Source organism: Oncorhynchus clarkii, chromosome 15 (assembly GCF_045791955.1).
Source record: "Oncorhynchus clarkii lewisi isolate Uvic-CL-2024 chromosome 15, UVic_Ocla_1.0, whole genome shotgun sequence".
Classification (NCBI taxonomy): Eukaryota; Metazoa; Chordata; class Actinopteri; order Salmoniformes; family Salmonidae; genus Oncorhynchus; species Oncorhynchus clarkii.
This window is the reverse complement of record NC_092161.1, coordinates 15,326,258-15,348,233: the sequence shown is the minus strand read 5'-3', so window position 1 is coordinate 15,348,233 and position 21,976 is coordinate 15,326,258. Positions and strand designations below refer to the sequence as shown.

Below are 21,976 nucleotides of genomic sequence, written 5' to 3'. Positions count from 1 at the left end.
CCCTACAGTACGACCATAATGCAGGTAACACCACCACAACATCACCCTACAGTACAACCATAATACAGGTAACACCACCACAACATCACCCTACAGTACGACCATAATACAGGTAACACCACCACAACATCACCCTACAGTACAACCATAATACAGGTAACAACATCACCCTACAGTACGACCATAATACAGGTAACAACATCACCCTACATTACATCACAACATCACAACATCACCCTACAGTACGACCATAATACAGGTAACACCACCACAACATCACCCTACATTACGACCATAATACAGGTAACACCACCACAACATCACCCTACAGTACAACCATAATACAGGTAACAACATAATACACCATAATACAGGTAACACCACCACAACATCACCCTACAGTACGACCATAATACAGGTAACAACACCACAACATCACCCTACAGTACGACCATAATACAGGTAACAACACAGTACACAACATCACCCTACAGTACGACCATAATACAGGTAACAACATCACCCTACCGTACGACTATAATACAGGTAACAACATCACCCTACAGTACGACCATAATACAGGTAACAACACCACAACATCACCCTACAGTACGACCATAATACAGGTAACAACACCACAACATCACCCTACAACACTATAAAACAGGTAACAACACGACCATAATACAGGTAACAACATCACCCTACCGTACAACCATAATACAGGTAACACCACCACAACATCACCCTACAGTACGACCATAATACAGGCAACAACATCACAACATCACCCTACCGTAACATAATACAGGTAACAACATCACCCTACAGTACGACTATAATACAGGTAACAACACCACAACATCACCCTACCGTACGACCATAATACAGGTAACCATCACCCTACAGTACGACTATAATACACAACACCACAACATCACCCTACAGTACGACCATAATACAGGTAACAACACACCCTACAGTACATCACCCTACAGTACGACCATAATACAGGTAACAACATCACCCTACAGTACACCATAATACAGGTAACAACATCACCCTACAGTACGACCATAATACAGGTAACAACACCACAACATCACCCTACAGTACGTACGACAACATAATACAGGTAACAACACCACAACATCACCCTACAGTACGACCATAATACAGGTAACAACACCACAACATCACCCTACAGTACGACCATAATACAGGTAACAACACCACAACATCACCCTACCGTACGACCATAATACAGGTAACAACACCACAACATCACCCTACAGTACGACCATAATACAGGTAACAACACCACAGTACATCACCCTCACCCTACCGTACGACCATAATACAGGTAACAACACCACAACATCACCCTACCGTACGACCATAATACAGGTAACAACACCACAACATCACCCTACCGTACGACCATAATACAGGTAACAACACCACAACATCACCCTAACGTACGACCATAATACAGGTAACACCACCACAACATCACCCTACAGTACGACCATAATACAGGTAACAACATCACCCTACAGTACGACTATAATACAGTTAACAACACCACAACATCACCCTACAGTACGACCATAATACAGGTAACAGTACCGCAACACGACCACAGTACGAACTTAATGCAGGTAACGCTACCTCAGCACAGTACAACCATAGTACAACCATACAACCACAGTACAACCATAATGCTACCAGACCAGACAAAATGTGTGAATAAGCAAAACAGTGTATTTTATTTAGAGTCAATTCAAACTACTTTTTTCTACCTTGCACCTGGGAAATTGTTAGAGGTTTTTCATGATCTCTTGTCTCCTCCACTGTGTGTGTGTGTGTGTGTGTGTGTGTGTGTGTGTGTGTGTGTGTCCGTCCGTCCGTGTGTGTGTGTGCTTGTGTGTTTAATTGACAGGCGATAGACAGTATCCATGGTGTGGGTGTGTTCTGCCTGGGGTTAGTTCCAGCCAACACCCTCCCTAAAACCCCCCTTGGGGGTCTACACCTGTCTGAGACCAAACAGCTGTACCTGGAGGGGGGGCTGCACCCCTGTAACGTCCTCATGTGTCCTCACACCTGTGTTACCAACCTGCCCAAACCACGACAGAAACAACCAGGTGAGAGAGAGAGAGCGAGAGAGAGAGAGAGAGAGAGAGAGAGAGAGAGAGAGAGAGAGAGCACGTGCGCGTGTTTAGCAGAGCTGATTTTATTTATTTATTTCGCCTTTATTTAACCAGGTAGGCTAGTTGAGAACAAGTTCTCATTTACAACTGCGACCTGGCCAAGATAAAGAAAAGCAGTGCGACACAAACAACAACACATGTTAGTTACACAGTTACACATGGAATAAACAAAACATACAGTCCATAACACAATAGAAAAAAGAGTCTATATACAGTGTGTGCAAATGAGTTAAGATAAGGGAGGTAAGGCAATAAATAGGCCCTAGTGTTGAAATAATTACAATTTAGCAATAAACACTGGAGTGATAGAGACTGGAGTGATAGATGTGCAGAAGCTGAATGTGCAAGTAGAGATACTGGGGTGCAAAGGAGCAAAAAAAAAAAAGAATAACAGTATGGGGATGAGGTAATTGGATGAGGTATTTACAGATGGGCTATGTACAGGTGCAGTGATCTGTGAGTTGCTCTGACAGTTGATGCTTAAAGTTAGTGAGGGAGATATGAGACTCCAGCTTCAGTGATTTTTGCAATTCGTTCCAGTCATTGGCAGCAGAGAACTGGAAGGAAAGGCGGCCAAAGGAAGAATTGGCTTTGGGGGTGACCAGTGAAATATACCTGCTGGAGCACGTGCTACAGGTGGGTGCTGCTATGGTGACCAGTGAGCTGAGATAAGGTGGGGCTTTAGCTGGCAAAGACTTATAGATGACCTGGAGCCAGTGGGTTTTGCAATGAATATGAAGTGAGGGCCAGCCGACGAGAGCATACAGGTCACAGTGGTGGGTAGTATATGGGGCTTTGGTGACAAAACGGATTGCACTGTGATAGACTGCATCCAATTTGCTGAGTAGAGTGATGGAGGCTATTTTGTAAATGCATTGCCGAAGTCAAGGATCGGTAGGATAGTCAGTTTTACGAAGGTATGTTTGGCAGCATGAGTGAAGGATGCTTTGTTGCGAAATTGGAAGCCGATTCCAGATTTCATTTTGGATTGGAGATGCTTATTGTGAGTCTGGAAGGAGAGTTTAGTCTAACCAGACACCTAGGTATTTGTAGATGTTCACATATTCTAAGTCAGAAGCGCTGGACGGGCGGGCAGGTGCTGGTAGCGATCGGTTGAAGAGTATGCATTTAGTTTGACTTGCATTTAAGAGCAGTTGGAGGCCACGGAAGGAGAGTTGTATGGCATTGAAGCTCGTCTGGAGGTTAGAACACAGTGTCCAAAGAAGGGCCAGAAGTATGCAGAATGGTATCGTCTGCGTAGAGATGGATCAGAGAATCACCAGCAGCAAGAGCGACATCATATACATCGTATACAGAGATAAGAGTCGGCATGAGAATTGAACCCTGTGGCACCCCCATAGAGACTGCCAGAGGTCTAGACAACAGGCCCTCTGATTTGACACACTGAACTCTATCTGAGAAGTAGTTGGTGAACCAGGCGAGGCAGTCATTTGAGAAACAAAGGCTGTTGAGTCTGCGATAAAAGTGTGGTGATTGACAGAGTCGAAAGCCTTGGACAGGTCGATGAATACGGCTGCACAGTAATGTCTCTTATCGATGGAGGTTATGATATCGTTTAGGACCTTGAGCATGGCTGAGGTATACCCATGACCAGCTCGGAAACCAGATTGCATAGCGGAGAAGGTACGGTGAGATTCTAAATGTTCGGGGATCTGTTTGTTAACTTGGCTTTTTTTAGATTTTGATATAGGTCTGTAGCAGTTTGGGTCTAGAGTGTCTCCCCCTTTGAAGAGGGGGATGACCACGGCAGCTTTCCAATCTTTGGGGATCTCAGATGATACGAAAGTGAGGTTGAGGGGTTGCAACAATTTTGGCTGATCATTTTAGAAAGGTCCAGATTGTCTAGCCCAGCTGACTTGTTGTGGTCCAGATTTTGCAGCTCTTTTAGAACATCAGCTATCTGGATTTGGGTGAAGGTGAAATGGGGGAGGCTTTTGCAAGTTGTTGTGAGTGGTGCAGTGCTGTTGACCAGGGTAGGGGTGGCCAGGTGGAAAGCATGGCCAACTGTAGAAAAATGGTTATTGCAGTGGGCAGCTGGGAGGAGGTGCTCTTATTCTCCATGGACTTTACAGTGTCCCAGAACTTTTTGGAGTTTGTGCTGCAGGATGCAAATTTCTGTTTTAAAAAGGCTTTCCTAACTGCCTGTGTATATTGGTTTTTATTTTCCCTGAAAAGTTGCATATCGCGGGGGCTACTCGATTCGAATGCAGTACACCACAGGATGTTTTTGTGCTGGTCAGTCAGGTCTGGAGTGAACCACGGGCTATATCTGTTCTTAGTTCTACATTTTTTGAATGCTTATTGAAGATGGTGAGGAAAGCAAGAATAACCAGGCATCTTCTACTGACGGATTGAGGTCAATATCCTTCCAGGATAACCGGGCCAGGTCGATTAGAAAGGCCTGCTCGTTGAAGTGTTTTAGGGAGCGTTTGACAATGATGATGGGTGGTTGTTTGACCGCAGACCCAAAATAGGATGCAAGCAATGAGGCAGTGATCTCTGAGATCCTGGTTGAGGACAGAGGTGTATTTGGAGGTCCGGGTTGTTTAGGATATCTATGAGGGTGCCTGTGTTTACGGATTTGGGGTTTTACCTGGTAGGTTCATTGATGATTTGTGTGAGATTGAGGGCATCAACCTTAGATTGTAGGATGGCCGGGGTCTTAAGCATGTCCCAGTTTAAGTCACCTAACAGCACGAGCTCTGAAGATAGATGGGGGGCAATCAATTCACATATGGTGTCCAGGGCACAGCTGGGGCAGAAGGTGGTCTATAGCAAGTGGCAACGGTGAGAGACTTGTTTCTGGAAAGGTGGATTTTTAAAAGTATAAGCTCAAATTGTTTGGGCACAGACCTGGATGGTAAGACAGAACTCTGCAGGCTATCTCAGCAGTAGATTGCGACTTTGCACCCTTTCGCAGTTCTATCTTGTCCTAAAATGTTATAGTTAGGGATGGAAATTCAGGGTTTTTGGTGGCCTTCCTAAGCCAGGATTTAGACACAACTTGGACATCCGGGTTGGCAGAGTGTGCTAAAGTAGTGAATAAAACAAACTTAGGGAGGAGGCTTCAAATGTTAACATGCATGAAACCAAGGCTTTTACGGTTAGAGAAGTCAACAAATGAGAGCGCCTGGGGCATGGTAGTGGAGCTAGGCACTGCAGGGCCTAGATTAACCTCTACATCACCAGAGGAGCAGAGGAGGAGTAGGATAAGGGTACGGCTAAAGGCTATAAGAGCTGGTTGTCTCGTGTGTTCAGAACAGAGAGTAAAAGGAGCAGGTTTCTGGGCGCGGTAGAATAGATTCAATGCATAATATACAGACAAAGTTATGGTAGGATGTGAGTACAGTGGAGGTGAACCTAGGCATTGAGTGACGATGAGAGAGGTATTGTCTCTAGAGACATTAATTAAACCAGGTGAGGTCACTGCATGTGTGGGAGGTGGAACAAGAGGGTTAGCTGAGGCATATTGAGCAGGGCTGGAGGCTCTACAGTGAAATAAGACAATAATCACTAACCAGAACAGCAATGGACAAGGCATATTGACATTAGGGAGAGGCATGCGTAGAAGAGTGATCATTGGGTCCAGTGAGTAGCTGGGTGGGCTGGAGACACGGCGATTCAGACAGCTAGCGGGCCGGGGCTAGCAGAAGGGCCTTAGAGGGACATCACAACAGGAGAAGTCTGTTGTAGCCCCTTCGTGCGGTTACGTCAGCAGACCAGTCGTGATGGATCAGCAGGGGTCCGTGTAGTTAAATTGGCTGATGGACCTCTTAAGCGAACAGTCCAGTATGCTCTAGACACCTAGCGGGCCGTGGCTAGCAGGCTAGCAGATTGGCATTCCGGGGACATTGGGACGGAGGAGCCTGTTGAAAAAAACCCTCGGGCGGATTATGTCGGTAGTCCAGTCATGATGGATAGGCGGGGCTCCGTATCGGCAATAAAAGGGGTCCAGGCCAATTGGCAAAATAGATATTGTAGCCCAAGGAGTGGCTGATGGACCTCTTCGGCTAGCCGGGAGATGGCTCCAGGCTAATTGGTGCTTGCTTCGGGACAGAGATGTTAGCCAGGAGAACCCAATCGGATAGCAGCTATCTAGCTGCGATGATCCAGGTGAAGAGGTTCAGAGCTTGCGGTAGGTATCCAGGGATATGGAGAAAAATATGTCCAATAAGCTCTGGGTTGAATCGCGTTGTGCAGACTGGCAGGAGTTGTCCGGGCTAAAGGTTAACTGATGACTGCTAGCAGTGGCTAGCTGACTACTAGCTATTAGCTAGTTAGCTTGCTAGCTTCTGTTGGGGGTTCCGGTTCTAGAGTAAAGATAATAGCAGATAAATACCACATTGGGTGAGGTGGGTTGCAGGAGTGTATGTTGAGGTTGGGGTTAAGAAAAATTGTTGTAAAAATATGTGAAGAAAAAAGATATATTCACAGGACACGACAAGACAAAGACAAAAGATGCCTGACTGCTACACCATTTGGAATGAAAATTAATTTAGAATTTAGTGAACGATGAGGAGCAACTTTGCCGGAAACCTGTAGAACATTGTTAGCTCTTATAGCTCTCATTCAAATCATGTTTTGGATGTGTCCTGACCTCGTGTGTGTGTGTGTGTTGTGTGTGTGTTGTAGAGATTGGCCCTGCCTCTGTGATGGTGGGGAACCTGGTGTCTGGGAAGAGGATCGCTATGGCCAGTGGCAGAGACCTGGGACAAACTGATGACAATGACCAGGTAACACATCGGTTGTGTATTTCTTCCCCCTGACATACACACTGGATTTTATAATGTGTTTTAAACTGTGATGGATTATAGTTATTACACAGTCTGTGATGGCATATCATGTTGTGTGTTCTGTAGTTCCTGTTCCTGTCAGAGGTTCTGCAGTGGAGATCTCAGACTACGCCTGAACACATCCTCTACACACTGCTTAGCTCCCGGGTAACACACACACACACACACACACACACACGCGCGCGCGCACATACACACACAGCAGTGGAGGCTGGTGGGAGGAGCTATAGGAGGACAGGCTCATTTTAATGGCTGAAATGGAGTAAAAAGGAACAGAGTCAAATATGTGGTTTCTATATGTTTGATGTGTTTGATACCGTTCCATGAATTCCATTCCAGCCTTTACAATGAGCCTGTCCTCCTATAGCTCCTCCCACCAGCCTCCACTGACACACACACACACACACTTATGCCATGGATTTTTTAAGGACTCTGATTGTCTTGGAATCTGATTGTTACGGACTCTGATTGGACTCTGATTGTGAAGGACTCTGAATGTTTACGAACTCTGATTGGACTCAGATTGTTACAGACTCTGATTGGACTCTGATTGTTACGGACTCTGATTGTTACAGACTCTGATTGGACTCTGATTGTTACAGACTCAGATTGTTACGGACTCTGATTGGAATCTGATTGTTAAGGACTCTGATTGTTACGGACTCTGATTGTTTACGGACTCTGATTGGACTGATTGTTATGGACTCTGATTGTTAGACTCTGATTGTTACGGACTCTGATTGTTACAGACTCAGATTGTTACGGACTCTGATTGTTACGGACTCTGATTGGACTCAGATTGTTACAGACTCAGATTGTTACGGACTCTGATTGTTACAGACTCAGATGGTTAAGGACTCTGATTGTTACGGACTCTGATTGGACTGATTGTTACGGACTCTGATTGTTACAGACTCAGATTGTTAAGGACTCTGATTATTACGGACTCTGATTGGACTCAGATTGTTACAGACTCAGATTGTTACGGACTCTGATTGTTACAGACTCAGATTGTTAAGGACTCTGATTGTTACGGACTCTGATTGTTACAGACTCAGATTGTTAAGGACTCTGATTGTTACGGACTCTGATTGGAATCTGATTGCGATCTATCACTCCATCTTTCTCTAGGGAGCGGTGTCTAGTTCTCTGACGTGTCTTCAGCTCCATAAGAGGGCAGAGAGAGTTGCTGCTCTGCTGCTGGAGAGAGGAGGACTACAGGAGGGAGACCACATAGCACTGGTCTACCCACCAGGTAACACACACACACGCACGCACGCACGCACGCACACACACACACACACACACACACACACACACACACACACACACACACACACACACACACACACACACACACACACACACACACACACACACACACACACACAGCATATGTGTACACCCAAATACACTTTTCACTTCTCTCTCCTATGTGTGTTTCAGGTATAGACCTAATTGCAGCGTTCTACGGTTGTCTGTATGCTGGCTGTGTTCCTATCACGGTCCGACCGCCCCACCCACAGAACATCTCAACCACACTGCCCACGGTCAAGATGATCGTAGAGGTGAGAGGTCAACGACTGTGGTAAACTAGAGGTCAATACTGCCCAGGCAACCGGTAGAGAGGAGGTAGAAGAATAAGATAATGTAGTAGCATCTCTCTCTCTCTCCATCTATCTCCCACTCTCCCTTCATCTCCCTCTCTCTCTTCATCTATCTCTATCTCTCTCTCTCTTCATCTATCTCCCTCTCTCCCTTCATCTCCCTCTCCCTCTCTCTCTCTCTCTCTCTCTCTCTCCATCTATCTCTCTCATCTATCTCTCTCTCTCATCTATCTCTCTCTTCATCTACCTCTCTCTCTTCATCTATCTATTTCTCTCTTCATCTATCTCTCTCTTGTCATCTCTCTCTTCCTTCATCCATCTCTCTCTCTCTTCATCTATCTCTCTCTCATCTATCTCTCTCTCTCTTCATCAATCTCTTTCTCTCCCTTCATCTACGTATCTCTCTCTCTCTCTCTGCATCTATTTTCTCTCTCCCTTCATCTATTGCTCTCTCCCTCCAGGTCAGTCGTTCGGCCTGTGTGATGACCACAGCGGTCATCTGTAAGCTGCTGCGGTCCAAGGAGGCGGTCGCTACAGTTGACATCAGGAACTGGCCTCCCGTCCTGGACACAGGTCAGCCCTGACCACATGTACTGAATCTGTCAGGCTGTTCGCTGGATGTTTGTACTGTATCTATCAGAATGTTAGCTGGATGTTTGTTCTGTATCTGTCAGAATGTTAGCTGGATGTTTGTACTGTATCTATCAGAATGTTAGCTGGATGTTTGTACTGTATCTGTCAGAATGTTAGCTGGATGTTTGTACTGTATCTATCAGAATGTTAGCTGGATGTTTGTACTGTATCCATCAGAATGTTAGCTGGATGTTTGTACTGTATCTGTCAGAATGTTAGCTGGATGTTTGTACTGTATCTGTCAGAATGTTAGCTGGATGTTTGTACTGTATCTATCAGAATGTTAGCTGGATGTTTGTACTGTATCTGTCAGAATGTTAGCTGGATGTTTGTACTGTATCTATCAGGCTGTTTTCTGGATGTTTGTATTGTATCTATCAGAATGTTAGCTGGATGTTTGTATTGTATCTGTCAGAATGTTAGCTGGATGTTTGTACTGTATCTATCAGGCTGTTAGCTGGATGTTTGTACTGTATCTATCAGAATATTAGCTGGATGTTTGTACTGTATCTATCAGAATGTTAGCTGGATGTTTGTACTGTATCTATCAGAATGTTAGCTGGATGTTTGTACTGTATCTATCAAAATGTTAGCTGGATGTTTGTACTGTATCTGTCAGAATGTTAGCTGGATGTTTGTACTGTATCTGTCAGGCTGTTAGTTGGATGTTTGTTCTGTATCTGTCAGGCTGTTAGCTGGATGTTTGTACTGGTGTATAACTCAATCAACCAAACAAATGTATTTATAAAGCCCTTCTTATATCAGCTGATATCTCAGTGCTGTACAGAAACTCAGCCTAAAACCCCAAACAGCAAGCAATGCAGGTGTAGAAGCACGGTGGCTAGGAAAAACTCCCTAGAAAGGCCGGAACCTAGGATGAAACCTAGAGAGGAACCAGGCGAAAGGGGTGGCCAGTCCTCTTCTGACTGTGCCAGGTGGAGATTATAACAGAACATGGCCAAGATGTTCAAACGTTCATAGATGACCAGCAGGGTCAAATAATAATAATTACAGTGGTTGTAGAGGGTGCAACAGGTCAGCACCTCTGGAGTAAATGTCAATTGGATCTTCATAGCCGATCATTCAGAGTATCTCTACTGCTCCTGCTGTCTCTAGAGAGTCTGTCTCTAACTGAATATTATTGTGTTATCAGATGACCTGCCAAAGAAGAAGTCTCCAGCGCTGTTTAAGCCTTGTAACCCTGATGCCCTGGCCTACCTGGACTTCAGTGTGTCCACTACTGGCATGCTGGCTGGAGTACAGGTAACATTAAGCCCTAACCTCTGACCCCTAACCTCTGTTCTGACCTTTAACCCTACCTGGACTTCAGTGTGTCCACTACTGGCATGCTGGCTGGAGTACAGGTAACATTAAGCCCTAACCTCTGACCCCTAACCTCTGTTCTGACCTTTAACCCTACCTGGACTTCAGTGTGTCCACTACTGGCATGCTGGCTGGAGTACAGGTAACATTAAGCCCTAACCTCTGACCTCCATCCCTGACTTTTATCCCCTGCGTTTTTCTGGTTGCTAACATGGTGTGTATGTGTGTGTGTGTGTGTGTGTGTGTGTGTGTGTGTGTGTGTGTGTGTGTGTGTGTGTGTGTGTGTGTGTGTGTGTGTGTGTGTGTGTGTAGATATCCCATAATGCAGTGGGAGCGTTCTGTCGGTCAGTGAAGCTGCAGTGTGAACTGTATCCCTCCAGAGAGGTAGCAATCTGTCTCGACCCCTACTGTGGCCTGGGCTTCGTCCTCTGGTGTCTCTGCAGGTACACACACACACAACCGTAACACATGCACAGAGGCACGCATGCACGAACACATACACACACACACCAATTCAACAACAGTTTCAATATCCAACAACTGACTTCCCTTTCTAACCTTTAACTCTCTCTTCAGTGTGTACAGTGGCCATCAGTCAATCCTGATCCCTCCAGTAGAGTTGGAGTCTAACCCAGCCCTGTGGCTGCTCGCTGTCAGCCAGCTCCGAGTTAGAGACACCTTCTGTTCCTACAGCGTCATGGAGCTCTGCACTAAAGGACTGGGCCTGCAGACAGAGGCACTGAAGGTACACACACGCTAGTGTTCTCATCAAACACACGCTAGAGTTCTCACCACACACACGCTAGAGTTCCCATCGCACACACGCTAGAGTTCCCATTGCACACACGCTAGAGTTCTCACCACACGCACGCTAGAGTTCCCATTGCACACACGCTAGAGTTCTCACCGCACACACGCTAGAGTTCCCAATGCACACACGCTAGAGTTCCCATTGCACACACGCTAGAGTTCTCATCAAACACACGCTAGAGTTCTCACCACACACACGCTAGAGTTCCCATTGCACACATGCTAGAGTTCTCATCAAACACACGCTAGAGTTCTCATCAAACACACGCTAGAGTTCTCACCACACACACGCTAGAGTTCCCATTGCACACATGCTAGAGTTCTCATCAAACACACGCTAGAGTTCTCACCACACACACGCTAGAGTTCTCACCACACACACACTAGAGTTCTCACTGCACACACGCTAGAGTTCTCATCAAACACACGCTAGAGTTCTCACCACACACACGCTAGAGTTCCCATCGCACACACGCTAGAGTTCCCATTGCACACACGCTAGAGTTGTCATCAAACACACTCTAGAGTTCTCACCACACACACGCTAGAGTTACCATTGCACACACGCTAGAGTTCTCATCAAACACGCGCTAGAGTTCTCACCACACACGCGCTAGAGTTCCCATCGTACACGCGCTAGTGTTCTCACCACACACATGCTAGAGTTCTCACCACACACACGCTAGAGTTCTCACCACACACGCGCTAGAGTTCTCACCACACACGCGCTAGAGTTCTCATCACACACGCGCTAGAGTTCCCATTGCACACACGCTAGAGTTCTCATCACACACATGCTAGAGTTCTCACCACACACGCGCTAGAGTTCTCATCACACACGCGCTAGAGTTCTCACCACACACACGCTAGAGTTCTCATCACACACATGCTAGAGTTCTCACCACACACACGCTAGAGTTCCCATTGCACACACGCTAGAGTTCTCATCAAACACACGCTAGAGTTCTCACCACACACACCATAGAGTTCTAACCGCTAACACGCTAGAGTTCTCACCACACACGCGCTAGAGTTCTCATCGTACACACGAGCTAGAGTTCCCATCATACACGCACTAGAGTTCCCATTATACACGCTCTAGAGTTCCCATTGTACACGCACTACAGTTCCCATCATACACGCGCTAGAGTTCCCATTGTACACGTGCTAGAGTTCCCATCGTACACGCACTAGAGTTCTCACCACACACGCGCTAGAGTTCCCATCGTACACGCGCTAGAGTTCTCACCACACACGCGCTAGAGTTCTCACCACACACGCGCTAGAGTTCCCATCGTACACGCGCTAGAGTTCCCATCGTACACGCGCTAGGGTTCCCATCGTACACGCGCTAGAGTTCCCATCGTACACGCGCTAGAATTCCCATCGTACACGCGCTAGAGTTCCCATCGTACACGCGCTAGAGTTCCCATCGTACACGACCTAGAGTTCCCATCGTACACGACCTAGAGTTCCCATTGCACACACACGCTAGAGTTCCCATCATACACACGCTAGAGTTCTCGTCTGGCCTGAAAATTTGAGCCCAGTCTTACTTACCCAAGCCCCATTAAAGCCCGAGTCCAGGACCAGTCTGACATCACAGAAATGCAATGAGACTGAACTTGATTTCTAGAAAACAGTATATTAATATAAACTGGTGTTGAGAACAATGCGAAGTGAGGAAACAGAGAGAGGAAAACTCACCTTAGTTATCATCAACTAAATGATGACAACATTGGAATAAATGCAATTGAAGGCATGTATGAAATGGTTGCTTATACTGAAACTCCCAAATTCATATTCAACCGTTATTAAAGCAATAGCCGTGTGTGGTCAATGATTGGTGCATGACCCAATCAATGCAATGCACGTTTTATTCCGAAATGACATTTGGATCAGTTATAGGTCTACTTTCAAAGGTCCAGCAAATGCATATTAGCAGGGCAGTCATATTGGGTGCATTTCATTTGTATGTATCTGCTTTAACAGATGCCATTCTGAGATGTGCTGGCTGTCGGGTCTTGTGGATCATCATTCTCCAGGATGCACTCTAGTCTATTCGTATTGCAATTTGAAACATTTCAATGATCAGTAAAATAAGTTTAATCATGGCCACTAATTTCTCTGGCCCAGCCAATATTGCAGTCTTGGCGCTGCTTGTGTCTGCTACTGAGACAGAGAGCAGTAGTAATAGGTGCGCAGATAGACAGTTTTAATTTCGTAACACGACAAGCTTGAAACCTGCCCGGCATGAATCAATTCAAATAATTTGAGGCCCGGCCGGGCCCCCTCGGGTTTGGGCTGAGAATGAGAACTCTTACACACATCCACAAACACACACAATTCAACTGCAGGGAGAACTAAAAGTGCTCTTTGTAATGTCTTTGAATTGACTCAGTAAACGGTGTGTTTGTGGCCTGAGGTGTTGTGTAATTGATTGCTGATGGACAGACAGAGTTTATTTTAAGAGATTAACTTTCGCCATGGAAATCGCCATGGAAACTGGAAGCTGACTGAGACACACACAAGGAACAGATCAAGGAACAAACCACAGCTTTATATAGTCATCAGCAGGTGGGGTGAGAGGGAGAATGAGCGGGAGGATGACTATGATGAGAGGGAGGAGGTAGGATGATAGATGAGAGGGCGGATGAGAGGGAGGTAATGATTGAAATATTGTGTACTTATATGTAATACCCTCTCTCCTCTTTCCCTCTCCTCTTTTCCCCCTCTCTCCTCTTTCCCTCTCCTCTTTTCCCTGTCTCTCCTCTTTCCTCTCTCTTCTCTTCTCTTCACCCCTCTCTCCTCCCTCTGTTCTCTTCCCCCTCTCTCCTCCCTCTTGTCTTCCCCCTCTCTCCTTCCTCTTCTCTTGCCCCTCTCTTCTCTTCCCCCTCTCCTTCCCCTCTCTTCTCTTCCCCCTCTCCCCTCCCTCTCTTCTCTTCCCCCTCTCCTTCCCCTCTCTTCTCTTCCCCCTCTCTCCTCCCTCTCTTCTCTTCCCCCTCTCTTCCTCACTCTCTTCTCTTCCCTCTCTCTCCTCCTCTTCCTCTCCAGGCGCGAGGCCTGGACCTGTCCCGTGTGAGGGCATGTGTCGTGGTAGCAGAGGAGAGACCCAGGATGTCTCTAACACACTCCTTCTCCAAGCTGTTTAAAGACCTGGGCCTGCACCCCCGATCTGTCAGCACAGCATTTGGCTGTAGGGTCAACCTGGCTATCTGTCTCCAGGTAATGCTGTGTGTGTGTGTGTGTGTGTGTGTGTGTGTGTGTGTGTGTGTGTGTGTGTGTGTGTGTGTGTGTGTGTGTGTGTGTGTGTGTGTGTGTGTGTGTGTGTGTGTGTGTGTGTGTGTGTGTGTGTGTGTGTGTGTGTTTGTTTGTTTGTTTGTTTGTTTGTTTGTTTGTTTGTTTGTTTGAGTGCGTGTGGTTGTGCGTGTGCAACAACATGGTCACCCTGTCCTGTGATTGGTTACAGGGCACCTCCGGACCAGACCCTACTACAGTTTACGTGGACATGAGAGCTCTGCGACATGATAGGTATGTCTGCCTATCAGTCACAGCAACAACCAATCAGATCAACCAATTAACTTGAATAACAGTTTGTTTGTCTCTCAGGGTTCGGTTGGTGGAGAGAGGTTCTCCTCACAGTCTCCCTCTCATGGAGTCAGGAAAGGTGAGTCCTGTGTTATGTTTTAACATTTTGCGTCAGAAAGTTTCATGACTGAAGTAAGACTCAACTTCTAGATCTCCTAACTGTGTGGTTCAGTAAGACTCAGCTTCAAGAGCTCCTAACTGTGTGGTTCAGTATGACTCAGCTTCAAGAGCTCCTGACTGTGTGGTTCAGTAAGACTCAACTTCTAGAGCTACTAACTGTGTGGTTCAGTAAGACTCAGCTTCAAGAGCTCCTGACTGTGTGGTTCAGTAAGACTCAGCTTACAGATCTCCTGACTGTGTGGTTCAGTAAGACTCAGCTTCTAGAGCTCCTGACTGTGTGATTCAGTAAGACTCAGCTTCAGGAGCTCCTGACTGTGTGGTAAGACTCAGCTTCTAGAGCTCCTGACTGTGTGGTAAGACTCAGCTTCTAGAGCTCCTGGCTGTGTGGTTCAGTAAGACTCAGCTTCTAGAGCTCCTGACTGTGTGGTTCAGTAAGACTCAGCTTCTAGAGCTCCTGACTGTGTGGTTCAGTAAGACTCAGCTTCTAGAGCTCCTGACTGTGTGGTTCAGTAAGACTCAGCTTCTAGAGCTCCTGACTGTGTGGTTCAGTAAGACTCAGCTTCTATAGCTCCTGACTGTGTGATTCAGGAAGACCGCTTCTAGAGCTCCTGACTGTGTGGTTCAGTAAGACTCCGCTTCTAGAAATCCTGACTCTTTGGTTCAGTAAGACAGCTTCTAGAGCTCCTGACTGTGTGGTTCAGGAAGACTCAACTTCTAGAGCTCCTGACTGTGTGGTTCAGTAAGACTCAGCTTCTAGATCTCATGACTGTGTGGTTCAGTAAGACTCCGCTTCTAGAGATCCTGACTCTTTGGTTCAGTAAGACAGCTTCTAGATCACCTGACTGTGTGGTTCAGTAAGACAGCTTCTAGATCACCTGACTGTGTGGTTCAGAAAGACTTCGCTTCTAGAGCTCCTGACTGTGTGGTTCAGGAAGACTCAACTTCTAGATCTCCTGACTGTGTGGCTCAGTAAGACTCAGCTTCTAGAGCTCATGCCTTTGTGGTTCCGAAAGACTCCGCTTCTAAAGCTCCTGACTGTGTGTTTCAGTAAGACTCCGCTTCTAGATCATCTGACTGTGTGGTTCAGTAAGACTTAGCTTCTAGAGCTCATGACTGTGCTGTTCAGTAAGACAGCTTCTAGAGCTCCTGAATGTGTGGTTCAGTAAGACTCAACTTTTTGAGCTCCTGACTGTGTGGTTCAGTAAGACTCAGCTTCTAGAGCTCCTGACTGTGTGGTTCAGTAAGACTCCGCTTCTAGAGATCCTGACTCTTTGGTTCAGTAACACTCAGCTTCTAGAAGTTTTGGCTGTGTTGTTTAGTAAGACTCATTTTCTAGAGCTCCTGAATTTGTGGTTCAGTAAGACTCAGCTTCTAGAGCTAATAACTGTGTGGTTCAGTAAGACAGCTTCTAGATCTCCTGTCTGTGTGGTTCAGTAAGACAGCTTCTAGATCTCCTGTCTGTGTGGTTCAGTAAGACTCAGCTTCTATAGCTCCCGACTGTGTTGTTCGGCTGCAGCTCTCTACAGATAGACCAGAATATCTCATATATGCTTTACGTGGAGAAGGAAGCATTGTAGCGTAATTATGGTTACTGTTTCAGATCCTACCTGGTGTCCGCATCATCATCGCCAACCCAGAGACCAAGGGACCCCTGGGAGACTCCCACCTAGGAGAGGTCAGCATACACACACAAACTGATTGATTTAATAAACTTGTTTCATAATTTTATGTTACCCCAGTGAAGATGCTAGAGAGAGAGAGAGAGATCATTTTAAATGAATTTCAATCTCTCTCTCTTCCCCTCCCCTCTCTAGATCTGGGTGCACAGTGCCCATAATGGCAGTGGATATTACAGTGGTTATGGAGAGGAGGTCCTTCAGTCTGATCACTTCACCTCCAGACTCAGCTTCGGAGACACGTCCACCGTCTGGGCTCGCACCGGATACCTGGGCTTCTTACGACGTACTGAACTCACTGATGCCAGTGGAGGTATATACACACACACACACACACACACACACACACACACACACACACACACACACACACACACACACACTAACACACACACACACACTAACACACACACACACACACACACACACTACACACACACACACACTAACACACACACACACACACACACACACACACACACACACACACACACACACACACACACACAAAAACACACATAAAAACATGTACAGACGAATATTGTTCACGCACAGACATACACACACACCTTTCTCTGTGTTCCGTCCCCAGAGAGACATGATGCGCTGTATGTGGTGGGCGCGTTGGAGGAGGCCATGGAGCTGAGGGGGATGAGGTATCATCCTATAGACATCGAGACCTCCGTTATCAGGACGCACCAGAGCATCATGGAATGGTACGTCACTAAACATCTGGAACAACACAAAAGCTGTTCCTATTTCTCTTCTTTATATAGGTAGAACCACTATAGTTCCAAATGACTCAAGTGTGTGTGTGTGTGTGTGTGTGTGTGTGTGTGTGTGTGTGTGTGTGTGTGTGTGTGTGTGTGTGTGTGTGTGTGTGTGTGTGTGTGTGTGTGTGTGTGTGTGTGTGTGTGTGTTGTGCCACAGTGCTGTGTTTCCCTGGACTAACCTGCTGGTAGTTGTGGTGGAACTAGAAGGCTCGGAGCAGGAAGCCCTGGACCTGGTTCCCATGGTGACCAAGGCGGTGCTGGAAGAGCATTACCTCATCGTTGGTGTCGTCGTGGTAACGGACATCGGGGTGATCCCCATCAACTCTCGCGGGGAGAAGCAGCGCATGCATCTCCGAGACGGCTTCCTACAGGACCAGCTAGACCCCATCTACGTGGCTTATAACATGTAACCCAGCCGCCCCATCCGGGGGGGTGTGGGGGTGTGGGTGGATGTAAGAGAGGGGGATGTGTGTGTTAGCATGTGTGTGTATGCGTACGTGCGTGTATATCGCTGGTGTTGTTCATTGCAAATCAAGACGTACTGTATTTTTTAATCTGCACATGGTCATATGGTGTGGTGCCAGTTGTCTGTTCCTTTAGTTGTGCTGTGGTGGAGGTATGGCTGTTTCTGCACCCCCAGTTAAACCTGACAACTAGACAGGAAATCGCTGTTCAAAGCCTTAGAGGAACACTGTGTACTGACTACACCACTGGTTGTTACCCGTTAGGAGAGAGAGAAAATATCTCTGAACATATCTGTTTTCTTAATGAAATAGACATGAAAAATTAAGTTATTAAAGTATATTGTCAGAAAAAGACAGGGGGTTCAGATTAGTGTATAAATATAAATAGTGTACATAAACAAAATGATCTATACGGCGAGAACTGAAACACACTGAGGACCTGTTATACAGCTTTCTCCACCTGCGGCGTGTGCGTGTGTTTGTGTTTGTGCGTGTGCGTGTGTGGGTGCGTGTGTGTGTGTGGGTGCGTGTGCGTGTGTGTGTGTGTGCGTGTGTGTGTGCGTGTGTTTGTGCGTGTGCGTGTGCGTGTGTGGGTGCGTGTGCGTGTGCGTGTGTGGGTGCGTGTGTGTGTGTGTGGGTGCGTGTGCGTGTGCATGTGTGGGTGCGTGTGTTTGTGCGTGTGTGCGTGTGCGTGTGTGTGTGTGAATGAATGTGATACAGTTCACTCCTCTTATAAGAATCGCATACATCCTTAACGATTTCCTAAAGACAATTAACTCCTAAATGCCAAGTTAACCTGTTAGAAGTACACATTTCTATCCAACAATGTTTGACCGTTGTAAGCATTTTATTATGGTAATATGTGATTCTACTAAGAGAGCCCAGTAAGTAGCAGAGGGAAATAGGAGTTGTTAAGCCCAGCTCTGGACCAGAAACCCAAGAGACATTCTAAATGATAGCCTATTCCCTTTGAAGTGCACTGTTGGGACTATGGTCATAAATTGGACACTATATACAAAATAAGCCCCCGTTTGGGACGCATCCACAGTGAAGTGTGGAAACAAAAGAGATGTATTTATCAGTCATAAAATGATCACTTATGGCATCGTCTATGTTATCAACTTTTCTGTGAAAAACATAATTTCATGTTAATGTTTATTGCTATGAGTATTGTCCTAGAGGCAGAACTGAGTGGTTTTTGCTAGATGGGCCAGCTGCGAAGTCAAAATTGGCTATAATGTAAAAATTCATGAAATCAAAAAATTGCTTTTTTTGGCCTTAATTTAAGGCGAGGGTTAGGCATTAGGGTTAGCAGTGTGGTTAAGATTAGAGTTAAGGTTTAAATTCTGATTTGATTCCAGCTAGTGACCACTCTGCAGAGCTGCCTCTAGGGCAAGACTCATGATAATAAATGCCAACCTGCTAATTTTAATCAAATCAAATGACATTTTATTTGTTACATGCGCTGAATACAAAAGGTGTAGATCTTACCGTGAAATGCTTACCTACAAGCCCTTAACCAACAATGCAGTTCAAGAAGTAGAGTTTAAGAAAAAATAAACTAAAGTAACACAATAAAATTACATAACAATAACAAGGCTATATACAGGGGGTACCGGCACCGAGTCAATGTGCGGGGGGCACAGGCCAGCCGAGGCAATTCGTACGTGTAGGTAGGGGTGCACCTAATGCACCTATTTGTTTACATTCAGACTCCTGAGTTTGTTTTATCATCATAATCACAACACATCTCATTTTAATTTATTTCTTCAGCTACTTTTGTCTCAGAGCTATAATATAATGCCATGTATGAAAAACATACATATCATGACATATTTATTTGCTTATTATTCTGTACTAGAGAGTGGTGATGGTACTATTTTACATGTTTTTATTTAACCTTTATTTAACTAGGCATGTCAGTTAAAAACAAATTCTTATTTACGTTGACAGCCTACCCCGGGACAAACCCTAACGCGGACGATGCTGGGTCAATTGTGCGCCACCCTATGGGACTCCCAATCACGGCCGGTTGTGATACAGCCTGGAATTGAACCAGGGTCTGTAGTGACTACTCTAGCACTGAGATGCAGTGCCTTAGGCCGCTGCGCCTCTCGGGAGCCCCCTGACTGTGTGTTAGAGAGAGAGGAGTCTTGTAGGTAGGGTTAAGCCTGGTACAGAAACTAGAGAGGTGAGAGAGACTGCATTTTGTGCGTGTGCGCGTGCGTGCGTGTATTGTGTGTAAATAGTGTTGATTTTGTACGGTACAGGTGTGTGTGATTGTTTTGTACACATGATGAAAATATAAGAATGATACTTTTATAAGAACCTGCCATTGGCTCCACATCACACTATACAGTGCAATAAAGTGCTTTGATTGGTTAAGCCGTGTCTGGTGTGCTGTTATTGCTTCTAATACTTTGAGTGGTGCTCAGTGGAAAGAGAAAGGAGTTGCACAAGTTCTAGGATCAGTTCCCTTTACCAGTCCTTACCTGAAGTAGTAGGGCAGGGTTTTTATTGAGTAGTTAGTCAACGGGCTGGAGCATAATTACATATAACTTGTAGACTGCAAATTTACCTCAAGAAGCCCAAATAGATATTGGACTAAAACCTAATCATTTCAAACCTTGCTTACATTTGTATACAATCACATACACAGTCCACAAAACATTAGGAACATCTTCTTAATATTGAGTTGCACACCCCCTTTTGCCCTCAGAACATTCTCAATTTGTCGGGGCATGGACGCTACAAGGTGTCAAAAATGTTTCACAGGGATGCTGGCCCATGTTGAACCCAATGCTTCCCACAGTTGTGTCAAGTTGACTGGATAACCTTTGGATGGTGGACCATTCTTGATACACACAGGAAACTGTTGAGCGTGAAAAACCCAGCAGCGTTGTAGTTCTTGACACACTCAAGCCGGTGCGCCTGTCACCTACTACCATACCCCGTTCAAAGGCACTGATTGAGGTGGATTTAACAAGTGACATCAATAAAGGCTCATAACTTTCACCTGGAACTATGAAAACAGAAAATCTAATGGGACGTCATAAATTAGGAAACATCTTTACAACATCTCCAAAACGAGTGGTTTGTCTAATTTATGCTTTGACTACAACTTCAAGTAAAGGACCAGTTGTGTAAAGTACTTAAGTAAAAATACTTTAAAGTACTACTTAAGTAGTTTTTTGAGGTATCTGTACTTTACTATTTATTTTTTTAGCAACTTTTACTCCATACATTTTCCTGACACCCAAAAGTACTTGAATGCTGAGCAGGACAGGAAAATGGTCCAATTCAGGCAATAATTTGGGAATGAGTTTATAGAATATGAGTTGGAAAAATGTAATTCTCAATGGACAGGCACTTCCAAAGCTCTGAGACTATCACTCTTGTTATGACTGTCTATGATCATTTAAATAGGTTACATCAGTTTGCAATGAATAACTTCAATCAGACCCCCTCTCGCCCACAGAGGGGGAAGGAAAGAACTAGTGGAGGTTAACAACTCACGTCCTGTTGTAAATCAACTAAGAAGATCCAGGACTGTGTTCACAAAATTCACCAAAGGAATGTTCTTTGCTGAAACTCTAACACGTTCAAAGCGAATACTGGAACAATATTTTTAACGTAGAACATGAGGAATGGTCAGAGGCGATCTATAGAACACTAATGTAATTTTGTTATTTTGTGATGCCATTAAAAATGTTACAACGGAAATACCGTAACTTGGAAAGTATACCCACTACGTAGATGAAGTTTCCATACTATGGGTTGTGCATGTAATATGAAAAATTATGTAAGTGTTTTTGTTAGGAGAAGGATGTGAAGTGAGAAGCTATAAGAGGTAATTGTTTTTCGTAACAATGCACAGTGAGTAATCACCGCCCTGGAGTGAGGTCAGAGAGTGCGTCAGCCTGCCAGAACTGCCCCTTTCGAGCAAAAGGTATAAATG

General features: G+C 45.5%; 1 protein-coding gene across 1 annotated transcript in view; it reads left to right on the top strand.

Moving 5' to 3' along the window:
- Positions 1–18,484, top strand: part of LOC139366696 (disco-interacting protein 2 homolog C-like) — a 32,560-nt gene extending 14,076 nt beyond the window's left edge. The window contains exons 22-37 of the mRNA XM_071104379.1: positions 1,943–2,144; positions 6,864–6,964; positions 7,091–7,171; positions 8,156–8,279; positions 8,471–8,592; positions 9,093–9,204; positions 10,418–10,527; positions 10,900–11,030; positions 11,164–11,332; positions 14,452–14,622; positions 14,867–14,928; positions 15,007–15,064; positions 16,706–16,780; positions 16,920–17,094; positions 17,374–17,497; positions 17,712–18,484. Coding sequence (XP_070960480.1) covers positions 1,943–2,144; positions 6,864–6,964; positions 7,091–7,171; positions 8,156–8,279; positions 8,471–8,592; positions 9,093–9,204; positions 10,418–10,527; positions 10,900–11,030; positions 11,164–11,332; positions 14,452–14,622; positions 14,867–14,928; positions 15,007–15,064; positions 16,706–16,780; positions 16,920–17,094; positions 17,374–17,497; positions 17,712–17,964 — 2,070 coding nt within the window. The 3' untranslated portion in view covers positions 17,965–18,484. The remainder of the gene's footprint in view (positions 1–1,942; positions 2,145–6,863; positions 6,965–7,090; positions 7,172–8,155; positions 8,280–8,470; positions 8,593–9,092; positions 9,205–10,417; positions 10,528–10,899; positions 11,031–11,163; positions 11,333–14,451; positions 14,623–14,866; positions 14,929–15,006; positions 15,065–16,705; positions 16,781–16,919; positions 17,095–17,373; positions 17,498–17,711) is intronic.
- Positions 18,485–21,976: the final 3,492 nt, after the last annotated feature.